This window comes from Pleurodeles waltl, chromosome 12, assembly GCF_031143425.1.
Source record: "Pleurodeles waltl isolate 20211129_DDA chromosome 12, aPleWal1.hap1.20221129, whole genome shotgun sequence".
In the NCBI taxonomy this organism is placed as follows: domain Eukaryota; kingdom Metazoa; phylum Chordata; class Amphibia; order Caudata; family Salamandridae; genus Pleurodeles; species Pleurodeles waltl.
In genome coordinates, this window is record NC_090451.1 from 56,275,107 (window position 1) to 56,299,506 (window position 24,400).

General features: G+C 41.6%; 1 protein-coding gene across 2 annotated transcripts in view; it reads left to right on the forward strand.

Annotated features, from left to right (window-relative positions):
* CRTC1 (CREB regulated transcription coactivator 1) overlaps nt 1–24,400 on the forward strand; it is a 193,333-nt gene that overhangs the window by 53,242 nt on the left and 115,691 nt on the right. For both annotated transcript variants that reach the window (XM_069215548.1, XM_069215549.1), the window contains exons 2-4: nt 8,679–8,795; nt 17,224–17,361; nt 20,958–21,019. In XM_069215548.1, the coding sequence (XP_069071649.1) occupies nt 8,679–8,795; nt 17,224–17,361; nt 20,958–21,019 (317 nt within the window). The remainder of the gene's footprint in view (nt 1–8,678; nt 8,796–17,223; nt 17,362–20,957; nt 21,020–24,400) is intronic.

Here is a 24,400-nt window from a genome sequence, read left to right on the forward strand (position 1 = left end):
ATCAGCTAAATGGACAACCTTCCCATCACCTTTTATGTCGATCCATTTTAACACGGCGTTTACCCCCCACCCCACTCACCCGGTCCCTTTTGATGCCTGGAGGGAGTGAGGATGCCTTACCGTGTCTGACCTTATCCATAACCGGGATATACTGACCTTTGAACACTTAACAGGACTATCACCTCCCAAGTTCAGAGCACGTTCACTACTTACAGTTGAGACATTGGGTATTACAGCCAGAACTCCGCAAAGCAGCCACTAGGCAACTTACCCCAACAGAGAATTTTGCAAGGAGACAGCAGGGGCCTCTAGTGCGACATCTTCTTTCTATACTCCCGATATGTTGCCTTTTGGGAACATAATTTAGGACACGATACAACGGACGCACCATGGGAAACGTTATGGAGAGAGCTACTGAAACACAACCACGCCCTGGCATAAGAGAGGCGCATTACAAGATAGTATATGATTGGTATTTATACCCCACAAAGCTAAAAAAGATATTACTTAATACCTCAGATCTTTGTTTGTGGGGATGTGGACTTTTAGGAGATTTCCACCATATATGGTGGGATAGCCCTGTGATACGACCTTTTTGGTCTGAAATCTTGGCACACATTAAGTCCATATTGAGTTACCCAATCCCAGATGCCCCAAAATGTGTGCTTCTAGGTCTCAGGGATAAGTCTTTGAAATACCAATCTAAAAGTGACAATGATCTGTCAATATTTCTGGGGGCGGCCACAATAGCAATTGCTGCTGCCTGGAAGAAAAAAAGAGGCACCAGCCATGACGCAATGGCATGCAAGATTGTGGCGCGCACTGATAATGGAAAGGTTGGCCAACATTTTCCGGGATGGCTTCAAAAATGTTTAATACTCATGGGGCCCCGTTGGTGGCCTGTCTCTTCCGCCAATTCCCCCCTCCCGCCCCCCCCCCCCCAAAAAAATGCAGGCGATGCACTTGCTCCACATTAGAGATAAGGTAATACATTCACCGAATATGGATCAGAGAACTGACTTGTTACGTCACCTGCTTGATTGTTCATGAAATTCTTTTTTTTTTTTCTTAACTAGGTTTGTTTGAATGGATACGCAGGCCGGCGTTGTTATAGCTCTGTCAAGTACGCATTTTAGAGTATAGGAGATATGGGTTGTTTATGAAACTCTGAATAAGTTTATAGCACTCCATTGAAATACCATGTAACACCTGTATGAAGGCTGTACAATGGTTTGTAATTGGGGGAACAAAGAAAAAACTTATAAAAAAAACTTTGACCAAAAAAACCCCACAAACTAGTTAAGGGGCTTAGCTAAAGCCAGTGACGGTCTTGTTAAATCATTTACATTGTATTTGTAGCACCTAAGAGGATGGCATATCTGGAGCTTGTGTAAGAGTAGCAGACGTAATACGTTAATGCTGGGACTCTTGTATTCTCAGTGTTGTTTATTCTAGGCAGCCTTTCTGCCTCACCTGCTTGTTTACAGAGTGAGAGTTGCATGAATTAGGGCTCCTCTTTATTTATCTTTGGGTGTAGTTTTGGAGAGTGTTGCCATGCCAGCCAGAGCGGAAACACCTGTGATTGTTGGAATGAGCTAACGCTAAGTGAGGAGATAGTTAATTGAGAAGTGGGGCATCAGGCTGACACGATGGGAGCCAGGAGTTTAGCAGAGGGCATAAAAGGTAGGAAGCTGCAATTTTGTACAGGTAGTCTGATGGATTCTTGTCTTCAAGAAGGCTCAGGAACGATTCACATTTTGAGTGTCTTGGCCTTTTCTCAAGGTGTATCCTGAGAGAGATATTACATGCCTTGGACCACAATTGAGTTTCTGGGACCCATGCTCTCTTTCCTCAGGAGAAATGCTACTGGATAAGAGGTGGACGCTGGGGTAAATCATACCCCTGATGAAATTACATGTTATTGGAGAATGTCTAGTGGAAAAGCAGAGGGGAGGGGGGACTGATCACTTTACAATTGTCAGGCCCTTGAAATAAAATAAAAAAAAGTACAAAAACAAATAACATGGGGAAAGTGATGGGGAACATCAGGAAAATGAATGATTTAAAAGGGAGCATGATGTGGAGTAATACGTGGTGAAGGAGAGCAAGGAAACATATGTACTCTCAATGAGACACCGAATATATAATGCCCAGTGGAAGAATACAACTCGTCTAATACTGTCTCGTCCATGAGTATTTAGTTTCACAAAATCTAGAATAGCAAGGAAAGTTATCAAATCGATAGCAGTCAACTGGTATAGGCAACAAAGCCATCCAATCACCAACATCCACTGGTCTCGGCACCTGGTGTCCGGTAGAGGATTACCTGCACTGACTGAAATGTTACCATTTGGCAACAAAGTGAGACTTTAGTGTTGTGGCACCACTGGGTCAGGCCCCATCAATCCCGACCTTGGGACGTCAGATGGAGAAAGGGGTTCCTGAGGATACCACTGACAGACTCCAGGCTGCATTGTCTTTAACGTGTATCTGCATCTTCTGATGTGGATTAGGAGCAACGGTTGGAGGAAGAGAGCTAGAGGATCAGCACAGGATCCAACTAGGCAGAGCTGAGTCACGAAAGTCTGGGCCAAACTTGATGATGGGCATATCTCACGAGACGGGCTTCTTCTGGGAGTGTTAACCGAGGCAAAATCGGCATGCTCCATCTGAGGGTTGCAATCGTAATCACCCTTCAGCTTCTTTACTCTTGTGAGGCCAGAACTTTATAACTAATATGTCGCCCCAGATTCAAGAAACCCAGTGTGTCTGCACGGCTTGGTTACACTTGGCCATCTTTAAAGGAGCAGTTATCTAGTAGTGTTGGCGGTGAAGTTCATTTTCTCCATGTTTTTGGTAGGCTTCTATCTAAGAATCCTCTGGATGTGTTCTCTCCCTTTGTGTTTACACTTTTCTGCAGTGCTGTCTTCAGTTGCTCTGTAGAAAACTCGAAAGTACATAGGTAGAGCCCCCGTTTCGCCTGCAGCAGTTTTGATCAGAAAACATTTTCTTTTATTCCGGTTAGCTTCCTAGTTTTTCCGCTTGCCACAAGATAAGGGAGGTAATGAAGGAATCGACGCAGACCACTGAACTTATGATTTTATATTTGCTTTTAAAACAATGACCGACTGCTACATACAGCTACTGAATTAATTACCTTGATCTAAATGAAAAACAGTAAACGGAAAGCTTTGGGTAGTTTTTTCTTTATAAACAACTTTAATCTTAATAATTGAAGAATGTATTTAATCTAGGTGAACCTATTTACAGCACAATATCTGATCATTTCTGAGTGTACTTTTACTGTTATCTAAACATGCTTGAAATGCACTTTTAATGAAACATGCAAACATAATAATTGTAGGTTAAGGCAATTGAATGATTCCCTTTAGTGTACTTTGTTTAGGAGTGTGTTATGTGAACCAACAGAAGACCATTTCCACTTTGCAATGGGCAGTAACGCGTGGTGCCACTTCACATTACCTAACTCATTACCAGCGTGACTTGATATGACGACATAATATTAAAACTTTGCATCAACTTTGACCACTGGACAATCTACCACCATTACCCCCCAGATTCAGTTATGCCCAATAAGCAGCCATCCATAAAATACTCTCACCACCAACAATACACATTCCCATGGCCCCCTCGCTCTCCACCCCCATGAAGCATCTCATATGCTCTATTTTGCGTGTTCTCTATCAGTTAGTCAGATCTTTGAGGATTTCTTCACCTTACCAGGTTCACAACATCTGCAACTTTGCTTCGTTCTCGGGCTGTCTTCCAAAACACATCATTTTCTTTGTGACACCGAATCCTCTCCATCTGGATAAAAGATAAGACTGACTACTGTGCAGAACTGTTCGTGGATAATTCTTTTAAGAATTCACTCTTAAGGGCTTCGATTTTCTTAGAAAAATAGGTCTGTCCACTTTGTTTAAAATCAACCATCCCACAAAAGGAAACAGGTACATAGAACTTTAGCGGCCAGTAACCTCCATTTCAGTAAGTTTAAAAAATGTCCTATACGTCAGTGTGGGATTTCGCAATGCCACACGTAATTCTCCATATCATTTCCACGAATCTGAGGTTAGTCCAGCATGTACCTTCGTATGTGTCCGTTCAGGTGTAAGCACTTTCTAAATTGTATTTTAGACCACTATTGAGGGCGTGTACCTACTGAATTTTTATGGCTGATCTTTTTAAGCAATTGTTCTGCATTATTCAGCTCCCATTACAAACTATTAACAAACAGTCCTTACTTTCGTCAGGGAACAGCAGGGCGCAGTATTACATCTCTCTTTGTTTGAACATAGAGCGCTACTTACTCGCCTGTTTGTTTTATTCAGGTTTTGACATCATTGAACTTTTTCTTTCTATTTTCGGAGGTGGCTTAGTTAGGTGTGTCTGCTGTACATTGCAGAAGTTATTCATAGCTGCCCTTTGTTATTGGTGGCTGGGCAGTCTTAGTTTATGCTGCTGGTTGTTACACTTTCAGCTTCTTTTGCCAGTGTGTGGGCCGCGTCACTAACGCATTAAATTGATTTCCGCCTTTTGCCTTCATTTCTCTTTTTTTTTTTTTTTTTTTTTTAAACATGATGTCCATGGATTCCATAACCTATGTTCTTCATTTCTTATAAAGTTTTTTTACAATTGGCTTCTCTTTCAGAACAAAAAATCACCTAGCTGTACCCCACAATGTGCAACCCAAAAGGGGTTGAAATAGGGTTCTGAAAATAAAACACCAAACTTGGTACCTGCGCTCACTTTAGGAATATACTCTTCACAGCATAATCATAACTGAAGGACAAGACTGAGAAAAATAACAAATATGTTCAGAAATGCATACTGAGCCACAGATTAGGAAAACGATTACCCAAACATTACATCTGGTCACAAGAGGATGCACCCAGCGTTCAGCGCCACTTGGCTGAATGGGGAGCAGCTTGAAGTTTCTGATTCATCTTTGCCATCTGACCAACATTTGGCACTTGTTAGCGAGGGTAGGTCTCCAATACATCAACGTTCTCTATGGCTGAGCCTTGCTGTCTAGTTTGAATGCTAGTGCCGAGGTGAAATGGTGTAAAGGGGATGCGCTTTTTACCCTCTAGAAAAAGACTTTCTGGCCTCGTTTTTACTTTGCCCTTGCAGAGCACATGCAGCATGCTTGAGAAATATCCAAATGGAATATGCTGGTGCAAACAGAGGAGCCCTAGGCCTCGCCTACCAGACCGCGCACGATAACTGGTTGGAAACGGGCTTACTAAGGAGAGGCCTGGCTTTTACCATTGTGTTAGCTTTATTGTAACTGTCTTTTTACAGCTTTCCTTGTCCATCTTGTGTTCGTTCTTCTGCTGCGTTGCCTCTTTACTCTCCTCCTGATTTGTCTGACTAGTGTCCTTCCACTGCTCCCTTTTAGGGAAATACTTTTTTCTTTTTCATTAAGCGCTGCATGAGAGTGCATGTGTTTGCTAGCTCTGTCCCTGCTCGCAGTTTCTCTTGTGTGCGTCTCCCTGCTGCCCAGTGCTCCATGTTGTTGTCTTAAAAAAATAAACAGGCCATCTAGGCCAGAAAATACAGGATGAAAAAGATTTCTCAAGCAAACCTACATTAACAAACACTTTCCCTTCTTCATTTGTGTTTGTTTCCACAAAGCAAAGTTATTTAACCAAAAGCACACCAGTATAAGTATCGCAGTGGTGTTTATTTTAACACTGTCCCAGCAAATGATGAAAATGAAAGGACTGATGGAGATGGAAATGATGATTGAAGGGCTGTTAGTGGTGTCATAAGGACCCTACATGAAACATTACATTCATGGTATATTGACTTGTATAGATGACAATATTGATGACTGTCCCTTAATGTTTTGCGCAAGGTGTACTTTATGAGGGAACTCGTTTAGGTTTTCACAGCATCGGCTGTAGCAGGCACCTTGTGGGATGCTTTTATTAAAACGTTTCCTGTCTTGCTTGAAAGCCCTTAATCAATAGGAAATGAATAGAGCCATATAATTTCTTGGTAACTTTCATTTATCTGAATATGGAGCTCCTTGATGCTAACATTCCTCTCTTAGGAAGGCACTTGCTTCGGAGTGTAATCGACGTCTAAAGTGTGTGCTGCACTAAAATGAATCTTAATGGAGAAATCAAGTGTAAGATTTTAGTTGTGAAATTAGAATCGCATTTTTAGGGACCAGTTGTGTTGCAGTAATTCCACTTGATTTGAAACAATTCATGTCTAGTACTTAGGCTTTTTTTTTATGGCCTGTTTGGTAACCTGTGATTTGGTGAACATTGCCTGTGGTTTCCTAATTAGCAAAGGTAGTTCTGCCACCTCGAGTCACTGTTCCTGCACCTTCCTTAAGTGTGTGAAGCACTATCTTGACTGTAGCATTACCCAGATGAATATAAATGATCTTACTGGGTATGACTAGCCCATAGCTTTTCACCACTTTGTAGATCTTCACTAGACCATTTCTAGTATTCTTAAATGTAACTGATGGTACAGTTGTCCTGTTTCCACGCACACCTAGTAAAATACAATGGTGGACTGCTGGCTAATGGGGCGACTTGGTTGATACTCTAGGAGAGACAGGAGAAGATTCTGAAGAGAAGTGGTGAAGCGCTTTCCCAGAGAACGTAAACAGATTAGGCATTGCAGTGGATGTGAGAACATAGGTGTACCCTAGACTAAAGAAGAATGTAGTATGTTGTACTATGAGTAAGAGAAAGCCTTAAGTCTTATTATTTAATTACTCAGGGCAGGGTTTTCCATTGTGTGTCCTGAAGGGCCAGATCCATGCCAGATTTTTAAGATAACTACATTTATCTAAATGTGGATATGCAAAAAATCTGGCATGGATCCAGCCCTCAGGGAGTGACATTGGAGAACCCAGATTTAGAGCATTTTATAGGCCACTATTTCTCCTCATGGCCACTTCGATTTGGAGACTAACCTCTGATCAGTTCCATGGGTGACTTGTTTTCTCTTCTGAAATCACTTACTCCAATTGTGCCTGTGTGGTTTACCTTTTTCAGCCATTTCAGAGTGGCGGGGATCCAAATATTGGGTCTGGAGCCTTAGGTGGAGCGAGTGACCTCTATCACTTTTGTGTATTCCAGGTACAGGGTGGCTTCCAGGTGGTTCCATGAATTTGCAGTATTTTTTGTGGACTCAAAGAGAAGGCTTGTGTTTAGTTTGAGTCAGAAGGTGTTGGATCGTATAATGGAACGGTAAAATTAGAGGGGTGTCTTGGCAACATTACATGTTGACATTTGTATTTTGAATGAGATTTAAGAATGAGGTGTTTATCCTCGTTCGGGAATTCTGAAAATAGTTTAGTGCCCTCAGAACAAGTTAACAAAAAGCTGGACCCCGCAGAGCGTGTGAAAGAAAACCAGTACCTGGAGGTGGGAGTGGGGAGTGTGCGGGGAGGCATGAAGAGGTTGGGATCATTTGTTTTGTTGTCTACCAGACTGTTACTCCATGATCACGCTATGCCTCTGTGCTCTGAATACAACATAGTCAGTTAACCTTCTGAGAACACCTTTTGTGCATATATTTTTCTCCTCCTATCTAAAGATCGCTAATTGGTTGCACAATCCATGTGGAGAAATATGTTAAGTTGACAGCGCTGCTTGACGTTGAGCTTTTCTTGGTAGTACACTACGTGAGTCATCGGTTTCCTGATTTGTGTTTTGGCATGAGGACAGCGGGTGCCTATAGATGTATTTTCTTAGCTTTGGGTTAGAGTCTGATGAATACAAAGCAGTCTTGTGACTGCAAAGATGTATATGAACTGAAAATGACCCGAAATCTCCTAGGTAGATGAAAATATTGCACAGTTTGAGCAAGTTGATTCAATAAATCTCACGCCTGTTCCGCAAATACATGTTTCACTGTCAGACCTTTACCTTTTAAATAAATCAATTCCTTACTGGATACAGTAAGTTCACAGAGCACTTGAGAATGCTAAGGTAACTTACCAATTGATGATTTACTCATCACAAGGAGAAATTTATTAAATTAATTTTTGCATGTGAGTAAGGAAAGTAACTGGTGGATTTGCTTTAGAAAGGCAACTTTAAAGGGAAAGGACAAGTCTGTGTTCTTTAGAGTGAGAGGCTGTTTATACACTCCGCCTGATAGATCTTTAGACTAGCGGCCACTGGTTGTACACCTCCACATCAGAGTGTGTCACAAATACTAAAACGGGATAATTAGGTTTTTGGATTATAAATGTAATCATTAGCAATCACATTGGGTGAGAAATCAATCCATAAGGGATATGGTATAGCGCACTGCAGAAAAAAGGAAAGATAAGTATATTACACTATTCTGAATCATTTTAAACGTTTTGTACACTATTCTCATCACATTGTGCAAATAGCGGAGCTTACAGCATTCAAAGTGTGTTTGTATTAAAAAAAAAAAAAAATAGCATTGCCGATGCACAGGTAGCAGAGTATGTGCTTTATGTTTTGAATCGACAAATAATTGATCTCTGCAGACACACCTATCACAATTTTACATTTCAGCAGGTTAAAAAAAAAAATAGCTGCACAAATGTTGAGTTAATTGATGATGGTTGTTTATTCTTTTTCTGTTATTTTTGAGTGAGTGTGGAGCTCTTCAGTTTGTGATGGTAATTATTTTTCCTTCCTTTGTTGTAGTTACAGTTGCAGAAGACGCAGTATTTGCAGTTGGGACAGAGCCGTGGGCAGTACTATGGAGGTTCCCTGCCGAACGTCAATCAGATCGGGACCAGCACTATCGACCTCCCTTTCCAGGTACCTTTGTCTCGCTGTTACTTGTAGGTCAGATTACAAATTCAGTAGAGAGGATCATGGCCATTGTCTTATACAGCATTTTACTGATGCTTTGCAATAACAGTGAAAAAGTATCCATTCCTAGTCACCTTAATGTTGTACCTGGTCACCATCAAGATTTAAAATAGTTCACTAAGTGACCTCATTTCCACATCTGTTCTGTGTGTGTCTATATATACACTGAGAAAACAAAGGTTACAGGGTAGTTATAGTTAAGTTTCTGAATTTACTTGTACAAAACCATAGAAATGCAGCTGTTATAATAAGAGTTCTTTCAAGTAGCTATAACTTTTGTCTCGACCGCCACTAGGTAATATGTATCTATATCTGTCTTATATTGTTTCGGTATTGATAACATGGCAGAGCACGTCAGCCAACTACTACATACTTGGCAGAAGCTTTATAATGTCTATTTTGTTTTGGTGAGTTAGATAAAGTAGAAAAATGACCATGAGAAGTCATGTGATTTTGGGGGGGGGGGGGTGTAAATACCACAAATGAGGAATCGGCAAGATAGTGCCTTCATAGGTGCAAACCTGTATTGTGGTGGTAGGCAATCATTTCCATTCAAATTCATTAAATTATTTATTCTTTGCTGTGGGAGTGCAGAACACATTTTAAATCAGGCAGAGTGAAATACAAATTTACATTTATTTTTATTCCCCCCCTTCCCCAAAAAGAACTACGGTGAACAAGCCTTGTATCTTGTGTTTTTTAAAACATTCAACCTTATTAGCATAGCTATTAAATAACAAAGGAAAAGAACCGTTCATGACAGCTTAAAAACACATTTACAGCTATAATTAGTCAACTGTTAACAAAAGATTAAACTTGCGACTATTTAAAAATCGTTCCAGTAAGGAAAAACACGCTGCAAAGAGTAAAATAAGTACTTGCCACTAGAACAGGTTATTAAAATGCAATCTCATGGCAACGGTCAGTAACTTTTCCTTATAGTGTCCAATCAAAAAGGGGCTTTACAACCCATTATTCTTAATTTGAATCTTAATCTTTGGTAATGAGCCATACACTGAACGAGGTTGATAGCTTCAGGCATCTGGAGTTTGTCCAGGGTTATTTGCTAGAGTAATAGCAGTTTTGAAAATGTTGAAATTGTGCATATTGTCATAGTCTGCTTTGTTTACTGTTTTTCTTGCCCCCAAATCCCGCTAATGTTACGGGCATCCTGTATGGCATTGTTGGGTTTGGCCACCTTGCTCGACCTCTGGTTGGCTGCTCTTGCTCTCTGTTGCTTCCTCAGTTTGCTAGGACTACTCACTCACACCCCTTCACTTTGCTTAGACTGTTCACTTGTCACCTCCCGCCTTGCTTGGACTCGGTGCTCTGCTTCTTGGGATGTTCGCGCTGCCTCTATTTGTCATTGCCCCCCTGAGCAGCTCCCTATGGTCCACGTAACTTAGTTGCGCTTTTTTCACTCCCCTACTTAAATCCCCTGCCGCAAACTTCTTTAGCTCTTTTTGCTCTCCCCCTCTCCTGCTATGGCTTTGTCCTGTTCCCTCTCCCACCCCTTCAACTCCCCCGATCTCCCCACAGTTATTCCTTCTGTCCTTGCCCTTTCCTCTACCTCATCCACTGTTTGGAGTGCCCCCATCTTGTTGCTCCTTCCTTCCCCAAATCCTTGACAATTTTTTTGCCCTTGCCTTGAATTGTTCCTTTCCTACCCTTATATTGATTGCTTCTTTCTCCTTCTTCTGCTGCCATGGCAACTCAGTCATCCTCCCTCCGCACAGTCACAATCTCAGTATTTCGCTAGTCACCTTGAGCCACATGTACTATCGCTACATTTTGCGAGTTCCTAATTGCAACTTACGACTCGCAATTAGGAACTCGCAAAACGTGATGTACAACAGTGTCTCAGACACTGTTTGCGATTCCCAAGTGGGTCGTAAGGGACCTGCCTCATCAATTTTCTTGAGGCAGGTTGCAATTTGCGTCTCAATGGGAATAGCCTGCACTCACAGGGATGGTGGCATACTGGGGTCAACAGACCACCATGTTTGTGATTGCTTTTCAAATAAAGCAATTTTTTTAAGTGCAGGCTGGGACCACTGACTGCTATTAAAAAATGTTGGAGCCCACATTCTCTAAGGGGAAGGGGTCTCTTGGGGACACCTTCCACAAATGGGTTACTACCTCCTTCACGGAGTCGATAAAAGATGAATGTTTTCCGACCACATTCCGGTTGCAAAACATTCATACATGCTCCTACGACTGGCTGTTAGGAAGGGACACCCTTAACACACCACTTCCTAATACTGACTCGCACACCCTATTTTGCAATTCAGTAATTGGTTACCAAATCTCAAAATAGGGTTGGTACATGTCAAAAGGCTATTTAGCGGTCGCAACCGGCCCAATTTGCCATTTGTGACCACTTAACTTTGGTACATGTGGGCCCTTGTTTTCTCCTGCCACTCTCGTCTATTTACACCATCCTGCCGGAGCTATTGCTAGGACAACTGATTTTCCTCTATGGAGAGACAGAGAGAGTGAGCGAAGAAGAAAAAAAAAACAATTTCATTGCTCCCTTGCCTGGGCTGCCCCCTTGCTTCCTTACCTGTCTCTTAAAATACTCAGGAAGTGAGCCATGAAAGAGTTTCACCCACCCTGCTTAAGCCACTTTAGAATGACGAGTGGGCCTTCATATCAACAGTGCTGGAAAGGTCTAAAATGAGCAGGAGCGGTCTTTATGCTTCTGTCATGAGAGGACAACATCAAACACACAAAGGTTTTGGGTCTACGTCATGAGACTGTGTTTGAAGCATCCTTCTGATTTAGGTCCATAATACTACAGGAGTGGAGGTAATTCTGCAACCGTTTGCTCGGCGTCCACCTTTTCCAACCATTTTACTAACTGTTGGGAGCCCTGCAGAGAGGCACACACTATTGGAGTACCTTCAGATCCTAGTCTAGGCCATTCCTGATGTGAAGGGGGAATAATCGTTCTTATAATCATTTACGGGTGCCCGTAATGCTTGGTGTAGGGACTGCTGGGAATAGAGAAAGACTCAAGTCGGTGGTTCAGCTGTTAAGCAGTCCAGGTTTCCAGCTGTTGGAGATGCTCTACTTTCTCCGCAACAGTATGGAGTAAAAAGTACATAAAGATTTGTTATGATCAGTGTGGCCTTCCAAAGGATGGGGGAGTTAATAGGTTTTGAAGCTTTTGTAATGTGATTAATATTTTACTTATTTTGCAAACAGGTTATCAGTGTTCTGACCCCTGGCTAGTTCAAGCCAGGGTTTGCGTCTAGAAGATTTGAGAAGAGACAAAGCATTTAGCTCAGCATTTGCATATTTAAATTACCAGTTAAATACTACAAGCGAGTCCCAGGTATGCCACCTACCCAGTAATTGAGTTATGTGCCTAAGTGGCATGCATCATTTTGTGCGTTTAGAGTATCATTTTGATGTAGTGCTAGTATAAGAAAAGAGTAAATGAATTCCAGCAGTGCCAAAAAGCATAGGAGTCGAAGAAAGAAATGTTAGGCTACAGATGCCTACTTCTCTTCCTTCCTTATCGGTCTCTTCAGCCACCTGAGCCAATGTAAGGGGAGGGTTGAAGGCTAATGGGTGTCACTGGTAACTTGTACCCACCAACAGAAGAGGGACATGCCTGGAAGAAACCTACTATCTTGTTTATGATCAGTAGTGAGGTCGCAAATACATTGTTTATAGATAATCAGGAAATTTGCATTTGATTTAAAAATAAAAAAATATATGATACGATTTCTTGCTAGAAGGACTGCAGGGTTGATGTTTTGCTGTGACGACCTGTAAACAAAAACATTCCTTTTCATGCATTTCCTGAAAGAGTTGGTACCCCAGTTGCCTCTCGGCGACTGGTCGAATACCTCAAAAAATGTTTCTCTGTGTTCCTCTAGACTTATTACTTTGAAATCGCGCCAGCCTTTAATCACTGCAGAGCCTGTGATGCTTGTTTTATAAATATTAGATTGCAGTGAGGATAATCTTCTAGAGTCCCAGAGTGTCTTTGTGACATGAACTCATTTGACACCTATAGTAAGATCATGGTTATATTTTCTAAACATGAAGATTGCTTGTTCTAGAGTGTCGTATGAAGTGCCAGAGAGCCGGTTGACAAATCATGAAAGGCAAGTAGCTCTTGCATGAGTCGCTGTTGCTAGAGCACGTTCCCTCTTGAAGATAACAAGCAGTGCCTTGGGCTGAGTTGTCAGTGAAAATAAGAAAGAAACCTCTTTGATTCGATGCGCTAAGCAGGTGCAGCCAAGTGTGTGGAGAATTTGGCTGGTGTACTTGAAGTGCTGCCTGCTTTATCTTCTGGATGTGTGCCCTTTGGAGGTAATGCGTATCTGTGATTTAATAAAGAAAGGATTGTGTCGATTTCTCTCCTTTATTCTGTAACCTTTTTGTTCTGCAAACTGGTATAATGTATTCTACTGAAAAAGAGCCGCAATACTAAAATGTGTTCTGTACATTTTGCTTCTCTTTACTACTTGCATCATAATGCCAAGAACAGATGCTGTTTGTCATGTCGTCCTTGGTGCTACTGTGCCTGGCAGATATTTTATGCGCCTCCGAACTTTCAGTTGTATTTGGAATTACCAGTGTTAGAAGGTGAAGATATGAGAGGGGCAGCAGGGAAGTGTTTAGAGAGCACAGTAAACGTTTGCTCCCATGGTTTGCACTTCCAGTGCACTTTCGTATTACAGAAAGGGATCTAGAAGCTTTCTTGACTCATAATTGCGTTACAGTATGTTTTGCACCCCCACAGTTTAAAGTATGTTCCCTTGTTTGCACAACAGTGTGGCCCAGTCATGAAAATAAGAGAATGTGTCTTTGTGCCAGGCGATGAGTGATCTATAATCTGGTGCACACTTAGTTCATTCAGCTTTCTTTTGCAATAGCAAGAAAATACCCAGGGACTCTTCTGTATTTAATAGGGAGTGGGGGTTCCTAAACAGCCCTCATCCCTGGCTACATACAGAATTCTTTAAAAACACTTCAGCAAGAGCCTTACTGCTGGTGTCATTGCAGCCATTTTCTGCATCCCCGTTTCTGTGGGGGCATCAAGAGGTGAATAAACCCCTCAATGGTCTCTGTGACTTCCTGCTGAGATGAATGTACTGGTGGTTTGATCTCCTGTAGTTCCCTTTTTCACTTTAACATTCTCAAAAACACTGAGTGCAGAGGCCCATGGTCCCAGTTGGCGTCTTTCACCAAAATAGGATGTACACCACAGTACAGTGGGCTGCGTTCCAGTTGGTGATCATGGCCCCATTTATTAACATATTTAGATGGAACTTCTTCGAGTTTTCGTACAAAGATGCATGCATCCTTGCGTCATTCTCAGCTTTTTATATTAGATAGAACAATATGTGTGCCACCATTGGTGAATCAGAAAATAGCCTCAGCCTGGATTTCTTAATGCGAATTACATACCATTGGTTCATCTGCCCAGTTGTTGGACTTTGATGTTAGGCTTTCTTTTCAAGCTTCAATTCTTTGAGATCCTTCAACCTAATGGTTTGATTTCTGCGGCCAGCTTTCCAAACACAGTTATGTAATGTGGCTTGTATCTCGCTCCCCATCACTTGTTTTCTAGTGGGTGTATTTCTCCGGTAACAACTCCGGTGAGTCTCCATTAACCTGACTTGGCATTTGCTTCATTAATAAATGTTTCTCTGTGTACCTTGATTTTTTTTTAATCCATCTGATTATGAGCTGTTGTACAGTAACAAGCATCTTTTCACATTTATGCCTTACCGGTAAAGTATTGCATTTCTGTCCTGACAGTATCTCTATTTGAAATACTGATGGTAATTAGGACCTCCAATTTTAGCAGTGCTGACCTTTTTACTTTAAGATCTTTAATAATGAAATGGGTTGAAGGTAAGCGGACGAATATTCTTTCTGCAGACCCAAAGATAGAAAGTGTGAAGCTCTCTAGTCAATAGAAACATCAGCTTAAGCAGGTATGAGCTGTTCTTTGTTTTGCTTCACATTGATAGTATTCTATTCCTTTCTTCATGTCCTCTGTGTCTTCTCTGCTTTTCTTAGTATTGGGCACTGTACAAACTGCAGTGTCATTGAATGAACTTCTCCACCTGGTAACTTTTTTCAGGAGCCAACTCCACACATCTGAAGTTGAAACAGAAGTGATCCCCAAATAGTTTTCCATTTGGATAACCAAAAATGTTTCTGGTCAACTACTGTGAACCAAAGTATGTAAATGTAAGCTATAAACCAGGGGCTCATTTTAGAAACTCAAATGTAAGATTAACAACACACTAGATGCCAGCATGTACTAGCACCTCACTGCCTGAGCTAACACCAGAGCACGATGACCAGTGGTAAGGATCCACAGGTGTGCAAAATGGTTTAGTCGCCCACACTATTACCCTCAATCATTTCCAGACATACATAATTAAAAATACATTGCCCATCAGTCATTGTACCTTGACCAGACTGCAACAATTGAAGACTTGTGAACACACATCTTTGACTCGCGCCCTCTCCCCAGCAGTTGCGTTGTCTTTGAATCTGCTTCACTGTCTCCTGTTGCAGGTGAACAAGCATAACCTGAGGAGTGCATCATAATCCCTAAACTCCCACCTTATGCCCATGAAATGTCCATCTCCTATTGATTAGCTCCTACAAAAAATGAAGATCTATCCGTTGATTCCAAAGTACTAAAGAACGTTATTTCTGTCATAACTATATCTACTGTATAAATTATGTTTTCACTGCTTGGACAGCTTGAGTGTTTAGAACAGCTAGAACATCTCATGCATCACCAGATACATTTATATCTAGTGAATCGTGTTCTAACGTGGACTATTGTTTATTTCCCGTCTGTTAAATTGAAAGAAACACGTCTCAGCCATGCAGATATTCCTGCACCTTGTGGTGGTCTCTTGTTCCTTAATACCTCAGCCACCATTCAAACACCAGTACTAGATAAATCGCTGCTCTGCCCTCCTTTTGATCCTCTTATCAGAGTCTTATAAAGATAACAACTTAAAATGTTTCAATTAAAAGAGAGGGTTAAGTTGCATCTGGCCACTGCTTTAATCTCTAACGTTCCTAAAGCCTGGTCAGGTAAGCTGTGTACTTGTGTCTATCACGGACTGTGTCAATGTTATTTTAGCCGCGTAGCACTCCGTACTCAAGCTGTCTGTTGCTATATGCTCTCTTAGTGTCCACACACTGGACACTGTGATGCATAATAAGTCACTCTGCAATTTTCTGAACGTGCTTTAAGGGCTGTAAATCCTTCTTACAACAAAGCTCAGTCTCCCGCAATCTCAAAAGCCCCATAGATATAATTTTGCTTGGTTCAAGCACAACCATGCACTGTGGAATAAACTGGATTCTAAAGCCACTAGGACATGGTCGTCATTTTCCCACTCTGATTGCAGTGTGCAGCATTCTAGCTACAGACTTGTATCCATGTTCCTCCAGGCAACAGTGACTCCTGATCACCATTGAGAGGGCTGCACAAGAACTTAAAGGTCAGAAGTGAGTCTTCCTGATGTCCTTTCAAGTCCATTTGTGGGTGCTAAATGGACCTCCAGCTGACTTTCATAGCACCCTTGCCTGATACTGCCTGTTCAGTTGTTCAGGAATGTTTTATTTCCCTGAGGGTCAACTAAGGTCCTTGATACATGAATCTGCTGGTGTCGTATTATAGAAAGATGAAACGTCAAGTGTGCAGGAGAGCCAGCTTCCTCAATCAAACCTACTTCTGCACCATCAGTTAGTTTCATCAGCCTAAGTATGCTAAAGCACAGGCTGACCATCTTGCACATGTAGGCTCACAAAGTCTGGTATGTCTTAATTTTTTGTGAACTGCATTTGCGCTTTGCCTTTCATGGGGATCTTCCAGTTTTGTATTAGTTATTATGAGCTCATGTATCAATTTAGAGGTAAGAAAGGGAGCAGAAAAGTAAGGTCACATTCCAGGTTTTGGCCAGGCTTATCCAAACTTCTCCATTTTATTAAACATTTGTTGAAATGCCACAAATTCAATAATCTAAGTTGTAGCTCTGTTTTGGTGTTTTCTGATGTTTAAATAAATTCCATCATTCTAAAGTGAATTGTACAGTTCCACAGACTTCCTTTAAAGTGCTTTAGAAACCTGATTCAACATGTTTTAATCATTAAAATAGTCCATGTATACCTAGGTACACACAGTACTTATGACATGTGCCAAATGGTATCAGTTGTCTAGTTGCAATCGCTTATATGCATACGTACTCAATACTTCCCTTCAAGTATGTTCAGTTGACCATAGACTCTGCTGCAGTGGTCAGTTTTGTCATTTCTGTGTGGTTTGACATATAATGAGATGTTTGGTCCTACTTATATCGTATTTTGTCTGCTCTAGACTCCTTTTCAGTCATCAGGGCTGGATACGAGTCGAACTACCCGGCACCATGGACTCGTGGACCGAGTGTATCGAGATCGAAACCGCCTTGGCTCACCCCACAGACGCCCACTGTCCGTGGATAAGCATGGTCGACAGATATCCTTTTTTAGTTTTTGTAAAGGAGTATCATGAACATCTTAAATTAAAATCTACAAAATACTGTCATCAGATGCATATTTTCTCTTGTGTGAATAGATTGAATTACAGTGGGTTGCTATGCTACATTTAAAAAATGAAATTTATACAATAAGCTGCCAAAATTATGGCTGTTGGTGTTTTTTCCACTTGTCACTAGATTTCTTTGTGTACATTTTCTTACTTTCTGTCACACATTAGTGCACTAGGTCTAATTTGTAAAGACACTGAAATGATAAAAGTGCTGCTTTTTTAGGCCTGTGCTTTGGCTGTGCAGCTGTCTTTCATTTGTATTGCTGACAATGTACAGAGTGGGTTTTGGGTCCACCTTGTTCAGCAACTTGCTTGGGGCTTTTCCAGTCATGCTGTGGCTCTGTTCAATTGGGTATTTCTCTCTTCCCTAAATCTGTTGTTTGTTTCAGTGTATGTTTGTGCCGGCATTGAATTACATGAGGGGTTACTATACAGTTGTGTCCCCCTCTGTCTGCTTGCACCAGTTCTGTCTTGTGTCCCTTGCTTTTTATGTGCCAACACTGTCTGCATTTTCCTTGAGTTGTTGACTTTGCAATGCCTGCTTTTTCCTTCCAGCTTTAGTCCTCTTTGTGAGCGAGACCACCTTCTTTCTTCATTTTTATCAGCCCTGATCCATTTGATATATTTTTTCTGTTTAATAATTGAATGCAAGAAAGTGTTGCACTTCCATGGCACTTTGACTAGAAATAGTACTTCAGCATTGTTTTATCTCTTTTTGCAGTTTCAGTTCTAAGGCACTTAAATTGCTTGATACCTCTCTGGGGGAGGAAAGGGGTCACAAAAGTGAAAACTATTTTAGCTACGATAACTGTTTGTTTGTTCCTATACGGAAGAACCTAATGCAGATTCTGTATCTGTTTTTTCTAATTCACGCATAAAAACATTGCCCTGGTTGATGGATCCATGTAATGTCCGGTTTGCAAATGTATCCTATGCCTGATTTCACACCTGACAGTTTTAACAAGAACTATTTGCTCTGTTTATTTGGTGCATTTAATAAATGCTGTTGCAGTGTTGACTCAAGTTACTAAAGTAGACTAGTGTAAAGTCAACTCAAATAAAGTTGTTGGCCGTCCGGTCTTTTGAGAATTGAGTCAGCATACACAGAAAACATTCTATTTATAGAAAATGTTCTGAAAAGGTTCTGCCAGCCCTACTATCAGTTTGTATGCCCCTGACAATTGCTTTTTAACCACTTGTTTTTAATTTGGAGTAGACATAATGTGATTTTCTTTTCTTTTTTTTTTTCTTTTTTTTTTTTTTAACAATTGATCATTTAAAACTGTATGTATTAGTCTCAAACTTGTCAGACAATTTGCCCCTATCCCAAATTTAATTTTGGCTAAGAACAAATTTGGCAAGCAGAGAAGCAAGAGTTAATGCTTTGCTACAGTATTAATGAATTGCACTCTGTGGTGTGTGTGTGTGTGGGGGGGGAGGGGGTTATTCAGTTGGCACAGATTTCATGCTCTCTGCATGTGGGGTGGGGTGGACGTGACATGGCTAATCACTGTTCCAGAGAAAGAGGTAGGGGCTCCACCGTTTGGAATCCATAGTCCTGTAGTTGAGCAGCCTGATGTGTAACCCAGAGATATTTAGCCTAAGGTTGGTTCTAGAAATAAACTTCAAATCCCCAGTGTTGTTCTTTTTAGGCCTGGTGTTGTCTACAGACAGCTTCTAGTTGTCTGTTGTTGCAAGACACCTTCTAGACCTTACCAAAAACTCAGAGCTTTAGTGCCAGCCCATTGCTTATCATTGATTGTCTTTTTCGTCGCTTTCATTTGTTTGTTTTTTAATCAGTGGCTTTCTTTACTCTTCCTGTGTTTGTCCCTGCCCTGGAGCATAGCTTCTTAGCCATCCTTTTGATTGGATGACTTGTATCCTTCCACTACTCAGACTCTGGGAACTGCTTTTTTTTCTTTTTTCATTCAGCAGTCCATGAGTCCATATGTTTTCTTTATATAGTTCTCGTCTGATTCCCCACGTCCCAGGTTCCCATCCCCTGCTGTCAGTGTTGCTCCCCACCCTGGTGGCGTAACACAGCACCCCACAACCCCTGCGGTGCGGGGTGGGGGCCGAGGTCCGGGGGGTCCCTTCAGCACAGTAGCATGGCCTGAGAGCTACTTTCTTAGTCCAGGAGGGGGAGGTCCATCTATGTACTTTGCAGGGGGGAATCCCTCAGTTTTTGTTACGCCACTGCCCCACCCCTCCCAGCTTGTCTTTAAAAGTACAGCACCAAGTAAGTTTTTGCCCAGCTGTGACTCATGAGCAGACTTTAAGGATTTTTATTTTATCTCCTGTATTCCACATATTGCATAGAATCACAGGTTTTGACACATAGATGTTTTAATTGTTAAAAATATTTTAAAACAACATTTTTGTATAATTTTAAAAAGAATAATACACTAATTTCCCCTATACTTTCCCATAGGATCATCTCTGCCACCTATATTTGAAAAGTTTGCTCTTGTAAATTCAGTCTGATGTCTTCGCCTCACTCCTACTCCCCTATCAGGGGAAGAATTGGGATATGCAAGTCCACACTCGGGGTAAATCCGCATTCTGAAATGGTGAATAGCACAAAGATATAGATTTTTACGTAGGTGCAAGAGTAGTTATACTTAAGATTACATTTATACTTGTAAATTTACATTTGTCTGTAGACCTCCAAGAATTTGTGGTGCAGTCTTGTGTTTCCATTATTTGTTTCTATGAAGGCTATCTTTGATTGTCTCAGTAGCAGCAGAGACGGTCTGTACGAGATTTTCCGTACACCATGAAAAGTCTTTCTTCAAATTATACTTCTTGCTTTCCTGAGATCTGTCTTTGATATTCCTGATCATTGCCTCCAGCACGCTGAGAGAGCTTGGCATTATTGACAGGCATTGTTGTAATTTCTCATATTTGTTGGACTGTGGAATGAGCTACATAACATTGTCTTTGTCCCTGTCCATCAAAGAAGTCACAGGATTTGACAACACACATGTTCTGGTCCCTGAGATTGAAGAAGTGTTGTTCCCTCCTTGGCCCTGCAGTAGGCAGAGTCCCACTTAACACATCATTGTCTCCCATCTGTTCAGAGCAAATGAGAATGGGACGCCAATCAGCAGAAACTGGTTCCATAGAAGGAAGAATGAGTGGAAATTAATGCTCGTAACATTTAAACAATATGTAATGAAAATGTGATGCTGCAGCATGTTCGTGAACTGCAATTTATTGGAGAAACAAAGCATCACCTACTAAAACTAGTAAAAGTTAAAGGGTGACAACTTGTTGTTTTTTAATAACTGTTTAGATTTGTGGAATGACTGAAGTTGAAATAATCTGTAAGATTGTCAAGAGGCTACGTAATATTAGCAACCAGAATCCTGGTCTGTTGCTACAGTGTCCCTCAAGGCGAATATAAGCAATATTGTGTTCTTTTTTTAAGATGAATTTGATGTTTATGGTAAAATAAAATTTGCATCCGTTTGAGTATCCGGATCTTCAAGGATTCAGTTATTTTCCTTACATCAACATGTCACGTCGACAGCTGTCCCTATGGTACTGTGTACCTGTCTCCTCCGCCGGATACCAGCTGGAGAAGGTGAGTACAGGTAGCTTATTTTTTTTCTTTTTATGTGAATTTGCAATAGCTTTCTGCATAACATTTGTATGACCCTTTGTGAAAGGGCAGTTTTGCTTGTGAGTTCATACTTCCTTTAGAGCACTATTGATTGGAAAACACTTGTTAGGTGGTTCTTTTACAGTGGGATTGACCTGGCTTGTGTTGTGTTGTGTTGTGCAGTTTACCTAACTAAGCCTGTCTTTAGAAAGTATCCCTGTGAAATCTTCCTTGTTACGAACACCAATGTTGGGTACTCTTTATTTTACATCTGAAAAGGATGATCTCACAATTAAGCAACTCTTGCTGTTTGGCTCACTTTGATGTTTTAGTTATGTTAATGGGAATGCATGCAGTTCACTATACACTGAGATGCAGTCTCTAAATGCATGGACTTTATTTCTAGCATGGTTCCAGTGCACATGTCTGGGCATACCTGTCAATTTGAAGTATACAAAAAAGTGATGGATGGAATTGTCACAATACTCCTAGCCATTGGTAATTACTATGGTCCGTATCTCGACCACTGGTCTTTTGCACACCGTACCACCTCAGATTGGACTGAGCCATATGCAACTTAGTCTTGATCCTACACCCATAGTAACAGTCCAGCCTGTCTTGCTGATCCAGGTTCAACCTGAAACGGAGCACAAGCACTTCAAGAGAGGTTTTTCACCTTTTTATTAGGGTTCATCAGTCAGGTAAAGCTTGGTTCAAGTGGATCAGTGTGCACGGGGGCCCACATCTGGGCATACCTGTCCCACTAAGGGCATCAGATGGAAGTATTTTTTTTTAAAGTGATGGACTTGTGGCAGATGTGGAAACATTCAAGAGAAGAGTCCTGTAACCCCAGGTAGGCGGAAACGGCAAATCCTGTCTAACGGGTTTAGTATGGCAAATAACGCTCACATTGAGGAGGATGTGTGTTGCCTTCACAAGTAACTGATGTCGTATGTGAATCTTCATATTCAGCATAGACACTAGAAGGAAATGCATCCCAGCTCTCACTAGATTTCTCCAGCCTTCCCTCCTATGCCTCTGAAAGGTGCCTAGTCATGGGAGAAAAGGCTTGGGGAGTGATGGGTACCAATAGCCTTTTTTCGCTAGATAGAATATCCTCCTCAAGGCTTTAGCTTCACCAGTAACACAACCAGCAAACAAACTGTACTGCCTTCACAACACATTAGGAGACTGATGACAAATAAAGACCATCTACATAGCATCACACTTCTACATTTGGTGAATTAGAGGGCTGAAACTAGTCAGTGAAGATTTGATTGCTTCTCTGATTCTTTTTTTTTCTCCATCGTTTCTGGTCAACTCCATTCCAAGTTGTTAATTACCCATCAATGGAGGACCATGGTTCAAGGCTCTGTAGGGAACTTCTGAATATTTAATGACGTTTTCTTTAGTTTTTTTTGTTTTTTTTTCAGTGCATCCTCAACAAGTCAAGGCACAGTAGGTTGTCCTGATCACCCCATTGTGACAGACCAACCCTATTTTTCATATCACATCTTTCGGGACTGTGGACCATGATCCAGCCGGTAGCTCAGGAACGAAACCGGACTTAGTCCCCTTCACTCAATTGCTTTTGTTTAAAGCCTTAATTATGAGCAAGAAGCAAAAAGGCACAAAAACATGTATGAGGACAACAAAGCAGCCATGCAAGTGACCGGGGAACTTTCTACTAGACGGCAATGGAGAAGTTGGTGGTTTTATTTTTACTGCTCCCCACTTGATATACAAATAACTCCCCATCTTTTCTCTTTCATGTATTACCTTGCTGGTGCATGAACTCCAGTTGATTTTGGTAAAAACTGTTTGGAAATGTTTATGGCTTGCATCAACTTGTCTGAGAACATTTTAGATGTCCCCAAAAAAGCCTTAAGACAGCAAGAGAATCATATGCACTTTTCCCTTTCCTAGGTTTGTACCATGTGTTCAGTGGGATACTTTCAATAGGTAGATCTCTTAAGCCTCCGTTTCTATCTTAGAGACTTCTAGCTGCAGATTCCTTACCTTGGCATCTGCTTCAAATCCGTAATTTTTTTGCTGAACAGTACCCTGTGCGTGCTGTCCAGTGGCGTCGTTGGCATCGTTGGAGCGGTCTGTGACGTCACGGTCTTCTATATAGGCACCACCCCGGCTCCTGTACGTCAGTTCTTTTCCTTCCGCGCCGGTTAAGCTCAGATCCGGGAAGAGCTACCCTTTTTCTTCGACTTTGTCTTTTTTTTTGTTGGATTGTTTGAGATGTCTTCGAGAGACAGGATTCAAACCGTGTGGTGCATGTCATCGCACCATGTCGGTCACGGATCCACACCAAGTGTGTCTCTGGTGTCAGGCGACCCTCTGCCTAGCCCAGGTGGTGGCTACCCGAGGAACCCCCCCTGTGCCTGCCTGCATCGTTGAAGAGACCCCCGGGTCTCCCCATTGCCTTCTATACAAAACCCAATGCCTGTTTGCACTCTGCACCCGGCCGCCCCTGTGCCGCTGAGGGTGTACTGTCTGTGCCTGCTTGTGTCCCCCATCCCCCCAGGGCCCTACAAAACCCCCCTGGTCTGCCCCCCCGAGGACGCGGGTACTTACCTGCTGGCAGACTGGAACCGGGGCACTCCTGTTCTCCATTAAAGCCTATGTGTTTTGGGCACCTCTTTTGACCTCTGCACCTGACCGGTCCTGAGGTGCTGGTGTGGTAACTTTGGGGTTGCCTTGAACCCCCAACGGTGGGCTACCTTGGACCCAACTTTGAACCATGTAAGTGTTTTACTTACCTGTGAACTTAACTTTTACTTACCTCCCCCAGGAACTGTTGATTTTTGCACTGAGTCCACTTTTAAAATAGCTTATTGACATTTTTATCAAAACTGTACATGCTATTGTGATTATTCAAAGTTCCTAGAATACCTGAGTGAAATACCTTTCATTTGAAGTATTATTTGTAAATCTTGAACCTGTGGTTCTTAAAATAAACTAAGAAAATATATTTTTCTATATAAAAACCTATTGGCCTGGAATTGTCTTTGAGTGTGTGTTCCTCATTTATTGCCTGTGTGTGTACAACAAATGCTTAACTCCACCCTCTGATAAGCCTACTGCTTGACCACACTACCACAAAATAGAGCATTAGAATTATCTCTTTTTGCCACTATATTACCTCTAAGGGGAATCCTTGGACTCTGTGCACACTATTTCTTACTTTGAAATAGTATATACAGAGCCAACTTCCTACACCTAGTTTTCTGTAATTCATTTGTTGTAGATACACACCAATCACATTCAAATCAGTCCCTGCCTATGTAATATGTAGTCATTCCAGGAAACAGCCACTCTGCTCGACAACCTCTCCAACGTCGGCCTCAAACA